The sequence below is a fragment of the Camelina sativa genome, chromosome 9 (assembly GCF_030686135.1).
Source record: "Camelina sativa cultivar CO46 ecotype springtype chromosome 9, ASM3068613v1".
Classification (NCBI taxonomy): Eukaryota; Viridiplantae; Streptophyta; class Magnoliopsida; order Brassicales; family Brassicaceae; genus Camelina; species Camelina sativa.
This window is the reverse complement of record NC_141888.1, coordinates 7,564,213-7,583,873: the sequence shown is the minus strand read 5'-3', so window position 1 is coordinate 7,583,873 and position 19,661 is coordinate 7,564,213. Positions and strand designations below refer to the sequence as shown.

General features: G+C 34.8%; 1 protein-coding gene across 1 annotated transcript; it reads left to right on the top strand.

Annotated features, from left to right (window-relative positions):
- Positions 1 to 4,261: 4,261 nt before the first annotated feature.
- On the top strand, positions 4,262 to 4,813 carry LOC147937878 (uncharacterized). The gene has a single exon (XM_087465320.1). It carries the CDS (start codon positions 4,262 to 4,264, stop codon positions 4,811 to 4,813), a length of 552 nt encoding a protein of 183 aa, XP_087321446.1.
- Positions 4,814 to 19,661: the final 14,848 nt, after the last annotated feature.

The following is a 19,661-nucleotide window of genomic DNA, read 5'->3' as shown; positions in this document are numbered from 1 at the left end:
GAAGAGCACGGCCCATAGCTCGATTCTTCCCGTACTGCTCATCAGCGGTTTATGACCTATAATGAACCCGTCGGTTCATTACAGTCCAACATTCTCAATCCTTTTGTAATTATTTTCTTAATAATTTACTCACCACAAGGACTAAAGTACGACGTAAAACATTAACAAGCAACATGCATCTCACGTCCCCATATTACCATGCAGCAAACTTTACGACTTAAAACACTAATAATCTACATGCATACCACGTATCAAATAACCATGCAACAACATTAACGCATGTAAATGTCAATACTCTAACAACCTAACAACCAACAATAAATAATGTCTAACTCTACACTAACGCTTATCGGATGCACAAAAGTGTAAATGAGGTGTTATGAATCCGCAATCCCTCCCCCACCTGATTGAAGACGACGACACTAGGAATGGAGAAGTTGAAAGCGGCTAGCCTGAAACTTGTACAAGGAGAATACTGTTCAACACCTTAATCCGGAACTTGCAGAACTAGAAAACCAGAACAAGGAACAAGAGACTTACTGCCCAAGGAACCAGACGACCTAACTTGCAGACGACCCAGCTTGCAGATGCCAACGAACCGACTTGCGACAGAAACAACCAGAAACAACAACCAAAACTTTCAGATAACTTGTAACAGAACGAACAGATTATAGAAGCTAACACAGTGACTTGTAGAAGTGGAAACAGATTAATGTTTGGATTTCCTTACCCAAACAAACCACCGGTGATGGATCTCGACTCCGGTGAGAGAAGTGAACGACGGAGACAAACGGTGACTCAAGCGGCGGTGACTACGGATCAACGTAACGTGGAACTTGATCTCAACGAGAATGGTGATGGTGACTTGAGATTCAGATTTACAGAAACAAGAGAGTGATCGAAGTTGGAACGAAAACTTTGTAAGCGGCTAAGACGAAGAAGGCGATACGTGCACCCATATATACACTCGCTTAGGGTTTTTGTTTAACAAAGGGGCTGGGCCTTTAATGGGCCTAAACGGGTCTCACAGAAACTGCTTTTAAATATATAGTAGGCATCTTTATACCATATTCAAAAGTCAAATAAAAAAGTCAATATATATAATCCATCTAAACTCTTGGAAAAAAAACTCTTTGTATTTTCATTAAGAAAAAATTATTTAAAATTAACTAAAAGCTGTAAATTAACCAAAAATCTTTTGTTATATCAAGAATTGGAGGAATATCTTTACTTTTAAAAGAATGAATGCTAGAGAATAATTTAGAAAGCTGTAAAAACTGTTGGGATTAAAATTTTATATTTTTTTGTGTCATGGAAAAAAAGTGAAAACAGTTCAAACAGACAAATGCTAGGAGAGTTACCCACACGCTTGTGCAAGCAGGAATTGAATAGAAAAAACAATCCTATGTTATTTTCTAAATTATAAAATCAAAATTTTAATTTCCATTTTCAAATTTTAAAGTATAAAATGATCCCAAAACATTTGATATGGTTAATTTTAAGTAATTAGGTTGATATAATAAGTTGGATCAATATAATATGTAATTTCGTGTAGACCATTAACATAATATATAAAAAGCAACCCATAAAAGGGTTTCTAGTACTTGGTCATACAAACATTCAAAATTATACTAAAGTTTGCATATACAAAACTTCAGTTTAAGTCCCTGAAGTTTTTCCTTCATGCTCCATTACATGATTTATGTAATAACGTCCAGCAAATTCCGAGCTGTAAATATAGGAAACACATTCATAAGTTTAACCCTAGCATGATACACTACTTGATATTAATGTACATTCAAAACTTACATAACCTTGTGATGCTCAAGTCCTTCAAACTCCGGTTTTAGAAAGATCTTGGAGGACGCCAATGTGTTTACAATACAGGGTTCACCTACAGATGTTCAAAGTGTTTTTAAAGTTTTGTGGATCAGTATACCCCATTGTGTTTAGCATTTTTTCAATCTAGCAAGTGTTATCAATAGTACATACCGTTATACTCTCCAACCCTCTAGAAACGCAGTACACAAAACACCAGTTTGGTTTGATATGTGAGATATCATCCAGCTGACTCCCATGAAGTCATGAAACGGGTAGCATAGTGGTTTATTGCACGACACTTTAAAGTTTCATTCCTACAGATGAAGATAGTCGATACATTTTATAATAGAGTCAAACTTATAAATCTTAGAATCATTATAGGTGGAATAAATGTGTTTTACCTGCCATTTAATAGCGTGAAAACAACTTCATTACAATCATTTCCACTTCCATGATTTCTTTTGTCCTTCACAGCTACTACACATCCGCAAACATCTATTTTTGCAAAAAGACAGAAATTTACTTTCCAATGAGATGAATGAATGTTTCCAAATCTATTTAACATTCACATATAACTATTTTGGTAAAAAAGTTCAATTTGTACTTTTCTAGGGAGGGACCAATACACAAAGTTCCAAAATTCCAAAATTTTTTTTTGATTTTTCAACACAAAGATAGCAATTAACTATATCCACGGAGTTTAACTTAAATTATTTTAAACTATTTTAAGAAAAACGTACCGAAAGAGATGGGATGATGGATTCTTCCACGATATATATCATCCAAATCTTCGATTCGGAAGTAATTTTTGGAATTTATTGACTCGAGCAGAGTCATGGTTTAATCATCCGTAAACTTGATCTGATAAGGATGATGAGTATTCCTCTCCCTGAGGGTTAGATTGATGATTTTGAAAGTCCTAATATCATACCATTCACCCTCGTAAATATACTTCCGGAGCTTGGCGAGTGTAGTTGGTACAAAGGCAACCTCAATTGTGTCACCCTTCAGAGTTTCATAACAATTGTGTAAGAAATCTATTATATAAGCATTGTTAAAATAACAAATATAAGTAGAATTCTCGTTATATTTACTACCCTAACCTTTTTGTCCACAAGAAGAAGAACATGTTTTGTGAAGAATTCGTTGACATACCAAGAATTTAAGACCTTGGCATGGATACACCAACTCGTCCTTGTGGGATGAAGTTCATAAATATAATCGATTCTCATGATTTTCACAATTTAGGGTTTTTTTCCTGTTTCTTCTTTGTTATCGAAAACGAAAAGAGGAATCCGGATTTGTAAAAATGCAAACAGTCACGATTAAACGTTGCATCTTTAATGTTTTAGTGTCTCACTTTTTTTTTGACTATTAAATATTTTTTAATAATAATTATTATTTATACAATTATAGATTTAAGGCAAAGTTTGTAGTTAATAGATATGATGTAAATTTATAATTAAATGTGTTTGGAGTTTATGGTTAATATATACACTTTATGATACAGCTAACAATTATACATTTCCAAACAGCATTGTTGAAACTAAATAAAATGTAATCATCTACAATATATATCTCTATTTCTTCTTTTATAATATAGATTATTACTAAAAAATTAGAAAATGATTTTATCCAATGTGAAAGTCTATATCTGACACTTAAATAGAGAACAGTTAAAGGTAAGGGCAGGAACTGATTAATTCCAATGTGAGGGTAGGAACTGATTAGAAATTAAAACAAAAAAACTAATTTTATTCCTTAAAATGTTGAATCAAATTTTTGTTATGTTTTTAAAACATGTTCTATTTTATTTTTCACTTTTTATAATAATAATATGAATAACATGTTCTATTTTCTAATGGTCAATCATTTGATTAATCCATTTACGAAGGAGTGGCATCTGCCAATTCTGGAAGAGTACATGAATCCAGTGGATATCCAAATCATACTATCTATGGAAATAAGTAAATCTTTTAAACCCGATAAATTGATTCGGCATTATTATAGATCAGGGAGGTATTCGGTCAAATCTGGCTACCGGCTCGCATGTGAATTAATTAAGGAGGTGGAGTACGGACCAACGTGTACGGCTCTTAAGGCCTAGGCTTGGGAACTTGAGGTCCCCCCGAAGATTCAGCACTTTTTCTGGCAAATTGCCTCCGGTTCTCTTCCTGTGATAGAACGTTTGGCTCACCGGGGAGTCCGGTGTGATACTCACTGTAAAAGATGCGGTTTGGAGGTGGAGACTATCAATCATGCACTCTTTGAGTGCACCCGATCGCGTCGCATTTGGGACTTGTCCCCGCTAGACTCTGATAGCGATGGATTCCCCTATGGCTCTATCTTTTCAAATTTAGATTTTCTGTATTGGCGGGTGCCGATTGCTTCAGATTTAACATTGAGATTTCCGTGGTTAGTTTAGTCAATCTGGAAGGATATGAATAAAAAAGTTTTTCAGGGTTGTGAGGCTGAGCCGGTTGAGGTTATTAATCAGGCGATCTTTGATATGTTGTTATGGGAGGAGGCCAAGTCCTTCAATGCGGCTCCTCGGGATTCTTTACCTTTGGAGGTTCGGGATCCTGTACCCCGGTGTCAGGTTGATGGATCTTGGAAGGCATCAGATCCCTTGGAAGGTTTAGGATGGTGGCTTTGCGATAGTGAGGATAAAACGATGTTATTAGGAGCACGAAGTCAGCGACGCGGTCCTTCACCCTTACACTCGGAGTTGCAGGCGTTGTTATGGGTGATGGGATCCCTTTTGGAGTCCGGTGTTGATTGTCAGTTCTTTGAATCAGATTGTGCCGAATTAGTGACGATGGTGCAATGTCCAGATGATTGGCCAGCTTTCTCCAATTTATTGGATGAGTTCAGTTTGCTTCGCTCTTCTTTTCATTTTTCAAGCTTTCGAGGATTCCGCGCACGACCAATGTACGGGCAGATTGTCTTGCTCGATCTTCAATATCTTTACTTTCTGCAACTTCTTTTGTAAACTATTTTCCTCTAGTTTGGGCTACCAACCTTGGAGTCTTGTTCTAAATTAATGTTTGGTTGACAAAAAAAAAATGAATAGCTAATAAAATGTTTATAGTATTACTCTACATTTGCAAAATATAGATTGAAATTTTAAAGTCCATTTTCAAAGTTTAATTGAAATGTTAAAGTCCATTTACAAATTTAAGCCCAACCTGAATGTAACAAAATTTTAAATGAGCCAAATACAATTGTTACGTTCAAATTTAGTTAACTTGATATAATAATTTCGGACAAAATAATATGTAATTTCATTTAGATCATTAAAATAATATTTTAAGCAATCCATAAATGTACTTTTGTTTAGACCATTGTATTTGGTACTACAAACATTCAAATATATTCTAAATTTTGCATTTACAAAAAGTTCATTAAGCTACTGTATCTTCATTTCTGAGTCCATTCTTTATGACTGAGTCCATGATCTCTCACCTTGATGCTCCATCACATGGTTTAAGTAATAACGTCCAACAAACTCAGTCCTGAAAATATATAAAGTGTATGAAACAAAATTATTTTAACATCATACAAAAGCATATATAAAGTGTATAAAGTTATTTTTACATAATCAAACTTACATAGCCTGGTGATGCTCCAGTCCTTCGAACTCTGGTTTTATAAAGATTTTCGAAGAGGCCAATGTGTTTTCGATACATGGTGCACCTATAAACATTTACAGTTTAAAGTGAATATATTCCTTACCTTATGATGTTTATATCATAACTCTTTTATGATACATACCTTCATATTCTCCGACCTTCACAAACCGCATTACACAGAACACATGTTCGGATTTGTTAATGAGATGGCACCTGTTTGATTGCCATTTAGACATGAATTCAGAAGCGTAGTCGTCTTTGAGACGACACTTCACAGTTTCATTCCTACATGTTTATCAAATTTATAAAAAAATCTTAACAGAGTCACCTTTAAAACGTAACTGTCCTAAAGGTAGAGTAAAAGCCTTTTACCTGCCATTCAACAACGTGAGGACAAATTCATTACTATTATTGGCACTATCAGCTCTTCTTTTATCTTCCACATTTACTATACTCCCACAAACATCTAATTTGGGAAAAAGACAGAAGTTAGCTTTCCTAAGTGTTCCATATCTATATTTGGTAAATATTTTATGCATACTTTTCTAAGGGAGTGACCAATACACAAAGTTACAACAAATCATATAAAGATTCTAGATTCCCGAACACAAAGTTACAATTAACTATATTCATGGATTGTACCATATCAATATTAAATTAATTAACGGAACACTTACCAAAAGAGGTGGTATGATTAATTCTCCCACAATATATATCATCCAAATTCTCGAATCGAAAGTAATTCTTTGAACTCCATTGTTGGACCAGCCTCATAGTGGTATCGTCTGTGAATTTTATTTGATAAGGATGATGAGTATTCCTCTCATTTAGGGTAGGATTGATTACTTTGAAAGTACTAATAACATACCAATCACCATCATCTATATAATTTTGGAGTTTAGTTAGTGTGTTTGGTAAAAAGTAGCTTAGATTGTATTGCCCTTCATAGTTTAATAACAATTGTGTAAGAAGTTGTATGTATAAGAACTGTTGAAATTGAAATTTAAGTAAGAATGATGTTCAATTAACGACGCTAGCCTCTGCATCCACAAAAAGCAGTATTCTTTTTGTGAAGAACTCGCTGATACTCCAAAAATATAAGACCTTGGCGCCAATTAGTTTTTCCGGGAATAAGATCAGCAATTTTATTGAATCTCATGATTTTCTCAAATTAGGGTTTTTCCTGATTCTTCTCTGTTATGGAAAAGGGAAAGGAGATTACGGATTTGTAAGAATACAAACAGTCACAATTAAACGTTGCGTCTTAATCATTTTAGTGTCTAACCTTTTTTTTGAATATTAAATATTTTTCATATTTATTATTATAAATATAATTACAGATTAAAGGTAAAGTTTATAGTCAATAGATATGTTGTAAAATTATAATTAGAATGTATCTAAGAGTTTATAATTAATATATACATTTTATGATACATCTAAAATTATATATATTCAAATAACATTGTTGTAACTAAATAAAATATAATCATGTGAAAATTTTAATAATATGTACTTAGAGCATTTACAATGTATTTATCTATTATTTTATATTTAAAATAGAATAAATCTAAATTAGAAAATGGTTTTCTCCAATGGGAAAGTCTATATCTGATTATAAAATAGAGGTAGTGTTCTTACCAAAAAAATAGATGTAGTGTTAAAGATCTTTAAAGTTACTTTATTTTAAGAGAGAAAATAATGTTCAAATCTAAATATCCAAATTATCTAATTACAAACCATAATTATACAGTCTCAAATACCTCTTTGAAAACAACATTAAGTGTTCTATTCTGGCATTTCCCATCTTTATCTGTAATTAACACCTTCAAGCCTTTTCTGGTTGTAACTCGAGAGAAGGCAACATAAAGCTGACCATGTGTGAAAACCGGCTTCGGTAGAAACAATCCAACATGTTCTATCGTCTGACATTGACTCTTGTTTATAGTAATTGCAAATCCCACGGTTACAAGAAACTTTCGTCGCCTCATACGAAAGGGAAACTTTGCATCAGGTGGACTAACATACATCCTTGGGATAAGTACTCTATCACCAACCTTTTTTCCTGTCACGATTCTTGCTTCGATTACAGGATTGGCCATCTGAGTAATAATTAGCCTCGTACCGTTACACAAATCTCCCTTAGGATCTATATTCTTTAACAACATGACAGGTGCCTCCTTCTTGTATATAATCATCATCGGCCTGATCTCCAACATCATTGTCATCATCAGATTTTTCAAAGACCGTACAATCTGATTCTGAGTGATCATGATAAGAAGTGTTTTTCTTTTTGTCAGAACCAAATCGAGTACAATACTTAAACAACATACGGATATTATCAGTTTGTGATACGTCCACATATTTCTCATGATTTTCTGAATCCTTTTTTTCCTCTTTTTGTTGTAATTTACTGAAATTACAGCTGAATTCCCCAACATTGACAATATCACCGATGACATCTGTATAAAAAATAAAGTTATTTCAAATAAAAAGAATTATTAATAATAATTGAAATAATGTGATAACATCAATTTAATCTTTAAAATAACGAAAATAAATTCTCACCCACTAAGTAATCTTCACATTGGGTACCATCATTAATGAGTTTGAAATCGACAAAATCATATAAATCTTCCCCTCCAACAATTGAATTCTCCTTGATTTTGGTTTGATACAAAATAACAATTTTTAACGATGTGTGGTAGTTAAACATGAATCATACTGCTCAACAACTTTAAAGTCTTCAAAATCAAGCCAATCTCCAGTGTTAAACTTGGAGACAAAACGATCATAAACATCTCCACAAAAAGAACATTGGACCTTTACACCCTTTTAAATCATAGAATTAATAATTGTCACATAATTATTTTATATCTCAAAGAATATACTTGAAGAGACCCGACCCATTTTTTTTTATTAATAATAACATGTAATTAGGCATCCCATACTACCTAATTAAACCAACAACCCACACATTACTAACCAACTACAATACAATTAATAAACCAACATCCAATAACAAGCACAGCGGAAACATATAACATTAATCATCTCAAATATATAACATCCATACAATAACATTCATAGCCATTCTATCCAGCAACCTAGCAAAACTCTACCAATGGTTCCAACATCAATAACATAACCAACAATACACAAACGAGACCCTAGATAATCCTCCTCCTCATCGCCATGATTCCACATCACATACCTGCACACCACAAACAATAATTGAGATGCGTAAGTATTATCACAAATACTTTGTGAGGCAATCCTCCCATCTACTAGGCTGTACACACAAGCAACTGAGAAATTAATGCTAAACAAATAACAACCAAACACAAACAAACCAGGCAAAACAGACATCAACCGCTGCTGACAGAAATGAGTGTCGACCGACACCACCTTGGTGTCGATCGACACTACCTCCTTGGTGTCGACCGACACCGACTCTGCAACTCGTTTCTGCATGAAGCCGAAAATCAATGATCCGCTTCCCAAATCCTCCAAATCGTCTAAAACTCATCCAAAACTCCTGAAAACTCATAGAATCCAACATACAACCACAAAGACACAAGAATACAACACAAACAACAACAAAACAAGCAAAAAAAAGATTCTCAGGCTTAGATCAGCCACGGTCATGCACTCACCTCTTTGCAGGAAGATTCTGACCAAAAGATGACGAATCCAACACCTTAGGAAGCTTCTCCTTTGTCACTAGCTATAGCTCTCCACTCCACAAGAACAGATCTCACCCCAAAAGCATAGAAATCCCACAATCTCTCCCAAAAACCTCTAACCACCGCCACTCTAACAAAAGATTCGTCCTCGAATCTGAGCACACCGCCACTCATCCGTAAAACTCAGTAAACCACCGTCGCAACGGTTCGCACCATCCAACCATATGGTCTGCTTCATCCAGGACACCACTGGTCCGAACTACCCTGACCCAACCGGTCGAACCAAACCAGAATCTACCGGTCAACTCAAACTAAACTCCCCCAACTATCATAACTCTGGTCCCCCCGACCAGTATGCACCTGACCCTCCCGGTCAACACACAGAAACCCTGAGATTGAACCCCCCATCAACCCCGAGATCCGCATCCGATCTCAACCGGAAACATGAGATTGAACCCCCATCAATCACTTAAAACCACATCCGGTCACAATAGAAAATCTGAGATTGAACCCCCATCAATCTCCTTAATCCACATCCGGTTACAATGGAAAATCTGAGATTGATCCCCTATACATCTCCTTAATCCACATCCGGATACAATGCTTATTCCCACGTCATCGACACTTTTGCCACCAACTCATCTGCTCTTAGGTCGCAACCTTCAAGCCATACCGATCACACTCTCAGAACCTCCGTCTTCGAGCCATACTGTCTCACCCTCGGGTCGTCACCCTCGAGATCTCGGTACCAGGAGAACCCCCATCTCCTCTGCCACCCTCAGGACCGCAGTCCCTCGAGCTATCGGTATCTAGGGAACCCCCCGTCCCCTCAGGAGAACCCCTATCTCCTCATAAGTTGTTCAGGACCCCCCGTCCCTATAGCAAACAGTCATAACGTCTATAAGCATTTCTCCAACCGGGACCACCCCCCCCCTGTGATCTACGTAGAACATCTAAATGTCCTACCAACACCATATTCTCTCCCAGAATATCACCACTACCATGGCCACCCCCAGGCCTCACTCCTATCATCTCAAACACTTCGGTGTTTACAAACACCCTTTCCAAAAATAGACAAGTTCAAACTATTCATAGAACTTTCTATTTGTTTGCAAATGCCCTTTCCATAAATAGGCAAGCTTAACTATTCATAAAACTTCCTATTCTTAGAACCCACATACAGTAAAACCTCTATAAATTAATAATGCTAGGACCAAGACATTTTATTAATTTATAGTGATATTAATTTATCTATAAATTAATAATTATTATTTTATACTGTAAATTAATAATTATTAATTTATAGATATATTTTTAATAGTTTGAATTTTTAAAATTATGAATTGAGGCAATTTTAGCATAATAAAATTATACTTTCGGATTTTGTAAATTTTATGATATTGGAAATGAATTTGTAATATATAGAAAACTTTATTAACAATAAATTATAACTACAATAAACAAACTTACTTATATACATGACATAAATAAATTCAACTTTAGGAGGGGTTATTGGTTTAGGATTTAGAAAGAATTTTAATGACTTTAAAAGTTATGTAAAATATGTTGTTATTCAATCAAGACTTTTTAAAACTCTTTAAAAATTTGGTGTTATTGGTTGTGGATTTGTAAAAAGTTATCTAAAATTTTGATAAATCTAGTGTTATTGGATTAAGAGTCTTATAAAGTCATGGAAAGTTTTATGTTATTCAATTAAAACAAAAGAATCTTGGATTGTTAATGAATTCAAATTTTGTGTTATTGGTTTAGGATTTTATATCATTTCCTTCATAACAAAAGTCATGAAAACTCTTTCATGAAATAGAAAGATTTTGAAAGATTTTATGAAAGATTTTACAAGATTAGGAAACACAAATCAGCAAGATTTAAAATAACTTTCTAACAATCTCTTATAGAATCTTTCATTTTTACTTTCTAATTTTCTATGATTTAAAAAGTCAGCAAGATTTTTAAAAACACAAAGTCACTAAAATTCTTTCTAAATCCTAAACCAATACCTCCCCCTTAGTGATATCAATAGTTGTAATTAAACTATCAAAATATAAATGATGAATATCTAGAAATTGAAAACTAAAAAAAAATAGCTATTTTTATGACATGTTACTGAATATTTTATATCATTATAGTTTGAAAATACAACATAATAATTTGTTTTTGGTATGAAAGAGGGAACCTAGGCTCCCTTAATTTATTAAATGAAAATTACAAATCACAGACGAACACGTCGAGGGCATACAAACCCGTTTGCATCCTCTGTAAGAACCGAAAAAACATCACTCGGACAAACATCTAGCAACTGTAAACCAAATGGTAAAGAAAATGCATAGCTAGCCAATGCGACTGCAAGACGATAAAATACAACATAATAATTGTTTTATAGATATGAGCTTTAGGAGAAACATACATTATATATATATATATATATATATATATTTACATGATTATTAATTTATGATATTATTGGGACCATATTTTAAATGGAGATTTCAAAAAAATTATTATCTTATTATCTTATCAAATTTTGTTATTTTTTACACTGGCCCGACTTGGGACTAGCAAAATTTATTAATTTATAGTGTTTATTAATTTATAGAGTATTAGTTTATAGAGGTTTTACTGTATTCTCTTAACACCGTGACATCACCAATCAAAACAAAATCTTTGAGAACTGATCATCTCATCTGCGACCACTCTGCAGGTCAACCTCTAAACATTCCCGCCACTCCGGCATTTCACATCCCTTTCTCAAAATAGACAAGTCCTAACTATTCATAGAACTTTCCATTTTAAAAAACTTTCTATTTATGGCAACTTTCCATTTATAGAACTCCCGAACAATTTCCTTTTCCACAAGATCCACAAATCACAAAACTAAAGAACTCCAATTTTTATTAAAACCTCAAATGCAATAACCATTTACAACTCCAAACGAAAAAAACATAACTAAAATAAAAAGAAACAGAAGCTAAACTAAACTCCGGATTGAGCACCCGGTCCTCCCTTCGGCTGTGCCCCAACCTCCATCATCTGCCGCCACTTAGGACAGAAAGCCCTGATATGCCCCTCCTCCCCACAATGATAACACAATCGACGATATTCTTGCGGATTACCTTTCTTTGGACAGTCTGCCAACCTGTGGTCCTTGCTTCCACATCCGAAGAACCCTCGCCCACCTTGCTGCATACCTGACGTGTCTTCCCGCTTCCTCTTATGCCTTTGCTCCGACTTGTTACCCTTGCTCGGGTTGCTCTGCTCCATAGTCTCCTCCGTCTATACCGCTGGACTGACCACTACTACCTGTGACCTCAAGTCATCCTCTATCTCTACTGCAGTCTCCACTAGCTCCGCACTCGTAGCGTAACTCCCTCCTCTGCAGTGGACCCTCAAGTCCTCCCGAAACGCGCTCATGAACCACCTGATCTGAGCCACCTCGGACTCCATCGCCCGACCCCCATAAGACAGAAGTCGACTGAACTCTAAGTCCAGCTCCCACACTGACCGAGTCCCCTGAGATAGCTGAAGAAACTACACCTCCAATTGGTCTAACGGCTCTCTCGGAAAATACTTGCGGTTGAACTCCTCCACAAAGTCAGCCCAAGTCATCTCCCTCTGCACTCTCCTAGCAGACACTGATTCCACCACACCTGAGCATCACCAACCAAATTGTGGACCCCTATGTCCACCCAAAAATCCTCAGGACATCTTAGAGTATGGAAGTTACGTTCCACACTCGTCATCCACGCATCTGCAGCAGTAGGATCTGTACTACCCGAAAACCGTGCAGTATCAAGATTATGCATCTCCCTCAGCATAGACAAATAACGAGCATGAGCTCTCACATCCACAGCCACTGGCTGCTACTCCTCCACCACCATTGGTGGCACTACCTAAGCCTGAGCCGAACCCACTCCCGGTATCCGCTCCAACAGCTGTGTCAACAAGCCCGCCATGTCCACACCTCCTACAGGGGCTCCACCTGCTGGGATTCCCACACCCGGAACTCTAGCACCACCGGCTACTCGAGCACCGACACCGCCCGCACTGACCCCCTCAGCGCCTACGGTCCTATCAGTACCACCACCGGCCACACTCATGGACCCCTCCTGGAAGTCCTACGACTCACTTACACCCTAAGCTGTCACACTCTGCTCAACCGACTCACTCACTGCTGAAACTCTACCCCTACGACGACGACGACCGCATCCTCGACCACATCCGCGTCCACGACCAGCATCAGCTCCACCCTTAACCATCTGCACTACCCAGAACAGAAAGCTAAGCACACAATTCAAAACCGCACACAACGCACACATCTTACCGTGGAATCTCATTGAAGGCTCGAAGAGGATGATACTATGACTCCATACCACAAACAAATTGACTAACTACTCATAATCAATTTCCATCTCACAAAGATATGCATCCAACAACAGGAAAATAATTTAACCAATTAAATTCCTAAACCGCTCTAAACAATCCACTTAACCATCCTAGAGCAGTAAGAGTTCTGATACCAAATTAAAACGATCCGACCCGTTTTTTTTTTTTTTTAATAATAATAACATATAATTAAGCATCTCATACTACCTAATTAAACCAACAACCCACACATTACTAACCAACTACAATACCAATAATAAACCAACATCCCATAACAAGCACAATAGAAACATATAACATTAATCATCTCAAATATATAACATCCATACAATAACATTCATAGCCATTCTATCCAGCAATCTAGAAAAATTCTAACAATGGTTCCAACATCAATAACATAACCAACAACACACAAACGAGACCCTAGATCATCCTCCTCCTCATCGCCATGATTCCACGTTACATACCTGCACACCACAAACAACAATTAAGATGCGTAAGTATTATCACAAATACTTAGTGAGGCAATCTTCCCAAATACTAGGCTATACACACAAGCAACTGAGAAACCAATGCTTAACAAATAACAACCAAACACAAACAAACCAGGCAAAACAGACATCAGCTGTTGCTGACAGAAATGGGTGTCGACCGACACCACCTTGGTGTCGATCGACACAGACTCTGCAACTTGTTTCTGCACAAAGCCAAAATTTGAAGATCCGCTTCCTAAATCCTCCAAATCGTCTAAAACTCATCCAAAACTCCTGAAAACTCATAGAATCCAACATCCAACCACAAAGACACAAGAATACAACACAAACAACAAGAAAACAAGCAAAACAAAGGATTCTCAGGCTTAGATCAGCCATGGTCATGCACTCACCTCTTTGCAGGAAGAGTCTGACCAAAAGATGACGAATCCAACACCTTAGGAAGCTTCTCCTTTGTCCCTAGCTCTAGCTCTCCACTCGTCAAGAACAGATCTCACCCCACAAGCATAGAAATCCCACAATCTCTCCCAAAAACCTCAAGAACACTTCCTCTACTTTTCTCTTTGTCTCAAACGGCGTAAAACCACCCAAAATCACGACCTAGGTCATTCTCCCACTTAAATATGACGGTTCAATGGTTTTCATTAAACCAAACCGACCCAAATCGACGAATTAAATAATCTGGTCGAACCATAAAAGCTGGTGTCGATCGACACTACCCTGGTGTCGATCGACACCCTTCCCCAAAATCCCCAATTTTGGTTCACGGGTGTTACAATACTCAGCGATTTTAATTTATAACTTTCAGGTATACATGCATATACGCTTTATTTTTGAAATTTATAATGAGCTTATGATTAGAATAAACTAAATACTTTAATATCAGATAAAACCATCTCCAAACTTGGACCTTTTTCTTCCCACAAACACAAGACCTTCACACGGATTTTCCATTCATATTTTGAAGGATTCAAACACGAAACATCATACAAAAGACTATACCTAACCGTAGTTTTTTTTTGTTTTTGTTTTCTTGTTTGATTTAGGTTGAAAGTCTAAAGAGTCGGATATACGTATATATATATATATATGTAATTTAATATATATATAATATACATTTTTTTTTGTAAGTGATATTGAAGAATATATCTGTAGCAAATCATTCAAAATAATTTGTATATATCTCCAGACATAAATATCTTTACACTTCCCTTTATTTTAGATAATAGTAAACTTCTTAATGTTTATCATTACGGCTTTTAATGGGTATTTTACATTTTCTACTTTTACATTAATCGTGATAATACACCGTATTCTATATTGTTTTGAATATGCAAAACTTCTTAAGTTTATCTACCCTACTTTACATAATGTAAAATTAATAATTTATTCTATTTCATCATAATAATTGTAAATCTTAGTTTAAATTAACAACCTTACATTAACTTAACAATAATCTATAAAATCTTGAAAATAATATATATCACATTTTTAAAAATATAACCTGAAAACGTTAATATATATAACATTTTCATAAACTTAATACGGGTAATTATCTCGTTTTTTTCTCTCATTCATATGTACAACTTCCGCATTTAAAATATACAATCTCACGACATATTGAAATTGACATAGTGATCTAGAACTTTAATATCTGGTGGTCGATTGTATTGTTAATAACTGTATTTCAGGATGCACATTTATCATTGTTTACACGTCTCATTTCATTATTTATAGATCGACATTATAAAGTACCGTAAAATTCAAATAAAAAAATAAATAAACTTTATAGAAATATTCTTATTTCATAAAATATTAATCCATCTAAAACAATATCCAAAAAACAGTAATTATAAGATCTCAGAACATTCATTCTATTACTCTCTAAATTTCGTTCCTCTCCTCTCTTCACACCAGAATATTTGCTACGACACCAATAATTTCTTCTTCCATATACAGTCTATTTTAAATTAATAAAATTGTCATATATTAGATTTAATAGAATTTAAATGAGAATATATTTTAGATAATTATCGTGCATCTTAGATGGAAAGGAAACGACTTAGCTTCTTTGCGAATAATAGCTTCTCTGCAGATAATAACAAAGAATTCGGGTTAGGGTTAAAGAAATACGAATAAACGCTAGTAACATGTTTCTATAAAAGAATTAGTATTAGGGTTACTTTCAAACACAAATTGTTACCGTGTTAATACCAAACTAAGAAATAAGTAAAAAACATTAAAACATTATTTTATCAAAGAATTAGGGTTAAGACTGCTTTTTAACATGAACTACTACCGAGCAATAGCCAAAAGACGTTGTATTGCTGACTCTGCATCTTTCATCTGTTGATTAATCAAACAAAATTATGTTATATCCGAGAAAATAAGAGTAGATAATTTTAAACATTAGCAAAATCATTTATTTCAGAATATACCATAGATGTTGGGATATTATTAGCACCAATCATAGCCTTTCTACAACAATAATCAGTAACTACAAATATTAGTATGATTTTCTGAATCAAATATATAATATTAATTTTTCTTATAAAAATTTTAAATAATACATGTTTTCCCCATACGATCATCGGTAGATTCATCTAAATAATGTTTTAATTTTAATCATTAGAATATATTTATAATATTATCAAAAGAATTTTAAATTTAGTAACATACCTCTTAGCAACGATGAGGAGGCAGAAATCAAATAAAAATGTTCGATAGACCTGGCCACCTCTACCTATTGATTTATATTTATTTATTAGAGCCACAAACACATCAATAAAATTCAATAACGATGATAGAATAGATTACTATGAAAATTACCAAACATATCTCATTAATATTAGGTACACAAAAACATATCTCATATCTTCAGAAGTTTTCCTGCAACTATAAACATGAGCCTTTTAATTTAGCATCATCAAGGTATAAAGGAAATAAGTTTTAGGTATACAAAAAAATAAAATACCCATTTTTCTTCCCATGCAGATATGTAGAATTAAGATCACGACAATCTACTAACTCACCTGAAACATAAGAATTAGTATAATTTGTTTATACAAAACTATAAATAAATCAAGAAACATATACAATATAAAATAAAAAGTAAAGAAACCATACACAAAGTTTTGGTAATGCTTGATCTTGCGTTCCAAACAAGTACTACAGAAAGAGGATATGAATAATTAGAACACGAATATGAAGAACCATATAAAAGATCATCAAGACTATAATACAAATATAAATTCGAGAACATGAGAGTAATTTAGGGTTTTTTATCTTTTTAATATTTCGAATTATGGAGTATGGTTAGGGTTTTATCTATTTATATTAGTTAACAACATATAATTTTAGGGTTTCGATGAGGTCGGTATATTTTGGTTGGTTTGTTTACAAAGCCCATTATCGTAGATTTTAGGTTTTTTTTATATAAAATCACGTTTTGACGATTTTATAGATCATATAATAAAGAAAATTAATCTTTTATAAATTTTTAAATTAATCAAAAGGGTAAAAAGGTCCAGTTTTGAATCTCATTAATGGCATATTAGTAATCTTAAGTCTCAGGAAGAATGTGGTGCGTTTCAACAACCTAAATAGGCGATAAAAGCTTGTCCGAAATTTTTAAAAGGCAATTTTCATTAAGGGTAAGGGAGATCAATTTTTGTGAGATTGGCCGTGAGCTCTTTCGACTACTCCTATAATATATTAGATATATAGATTTCAAAAGATACAAATATTCGAATAAACACAACTCCACAATGAACAGTTGCATTTTACAAAAAAAAAAATACCATTACAATGAACAATCGCAACTTTTCGTAAAACACACAATTGAAATTTTTTACAGTTTTTTTAAGAAAAATTATCCAAAAGGTACAATTGAAGAAACACAGCTTTTGGTGGCATTTATTCATATTCCTATTATATATGGATTTGTATAAATTTCTGACATAAATATTTCTACTATCCATAAAACAAACAATTTCATATCATATACCAAAAAAAGTTTTATTCCAGCAATACAAATTAATCTGTTAATTAAAGAGCATATCCTTTCCATATGTTATGTCTTTGTTTCTTCTTTTTTTATTGTGTGCAAATGTTACTGTCTTTTTTTAGTTTTTTGTGTGCAAATATTAATGTGTTTCTTTTTTACATTTTTTCATTAATAAAAGAGTCTACCAAATAGGCTTCCAACCTGTGAACTAATAGTGGATGCAAAAACTTTTGAGATGTTTCGCAACAACAGTGTGTCTCGACCTCTTTGCTCCCAATGTGGGTCATGTTACATATTCCAGATTTTCTTGAAAATCGACTGCCAAATTTTACTTTAGATATTTATTGCTCCGATAATGGTTGTGAGCAGTATGATATACGTTGTCTTTGAATTGGCTGTTTAGTGTAGCAAGTTTTGTTGAAATTGTATCAAAATCTTTTAACTTCGTTATATATGCTGATGTATTGTTGTTCCGCAATTTTGATCAATTTTGATCCTTTCACTTCCTTTCTAATGAGAGTTCAATTATTTTTACATGTATAGGCACGCTCACATATCTCATATATAATATAATAAAATGGAAGTAAACAACCTTTTTTGTAGATTATATAATTTGTATTACTTGATGACAATATATGTTATAGATTAAATATAGGTCGGTTACAAAAAAAGGTTATAGAATTGATTACTATGTATTTTTATATGTGAGATAATAATAATTACAAAAAAAAAAAAACGTTCAAAGTATTGTATTTATGAGACATTATGAGAATTTTTTTAAGAGGCAGTACATAATTTAAAATGAGGAAAGTTTGACTATATACATTAATTTTTGAATATTGAATGTAAGAGTACCATAAAAAGTGCTCATAACGAATACGGTCCATCTCTGTCAGCATGCTGAGATAACGAGAATGGACTCCCACATCCGCAGCCACTGGCTGCCGCTCCTCCGCCACTGGCTGCCGCTCCTCCGCCACCACTAGTGGCATTACCCGAGCCTGCGCCGGTACCGCTAGAGGTAACCGCGCTAAAACCTCTGCCAGCAAAGCCGCAACGTCAGTACAAGGGATTCCACCCGCTGAGACTCCCACACCCGGAACCCTAGCATCACCGGCCACTGGAGCATCAACACCGCCCCCTCCTGCCACACTCACGGAATCCCCCGGAACATCCTACGACTCGCCAACATCCTCAGCTGTCACACTCTGGTCCTCGGTCTCACTAACCACTGGGACTCTGCCCCTACCACGACCACGTCCGCGTCCACGACCACGTCCGCATCCACGACCTCGACCAGCCACAGCATCCACTCTAACGATCTGCACTACCATGAACAGACGGCTAAGCAAACAATTTCCAATACAACACAGAAACATAAAATCACCGTGGAATCACACAGTCGGCTCGAAGAGGATGTTCTAGGACTCCATGCCACACACAATTGACTAACTCACATAATCAATCAAAGCATGCAAATCCCAAACATCTACAACAGAAACCTAGTGAACCCAAACCTAGAACCGTAAGGGCTCTGATACCAAAATGAAACAACCGACCTCTTTTTTTTTTTTTAAATAATAAATAATAAATAATATATTTATAAATAAACTACAACTAGTGG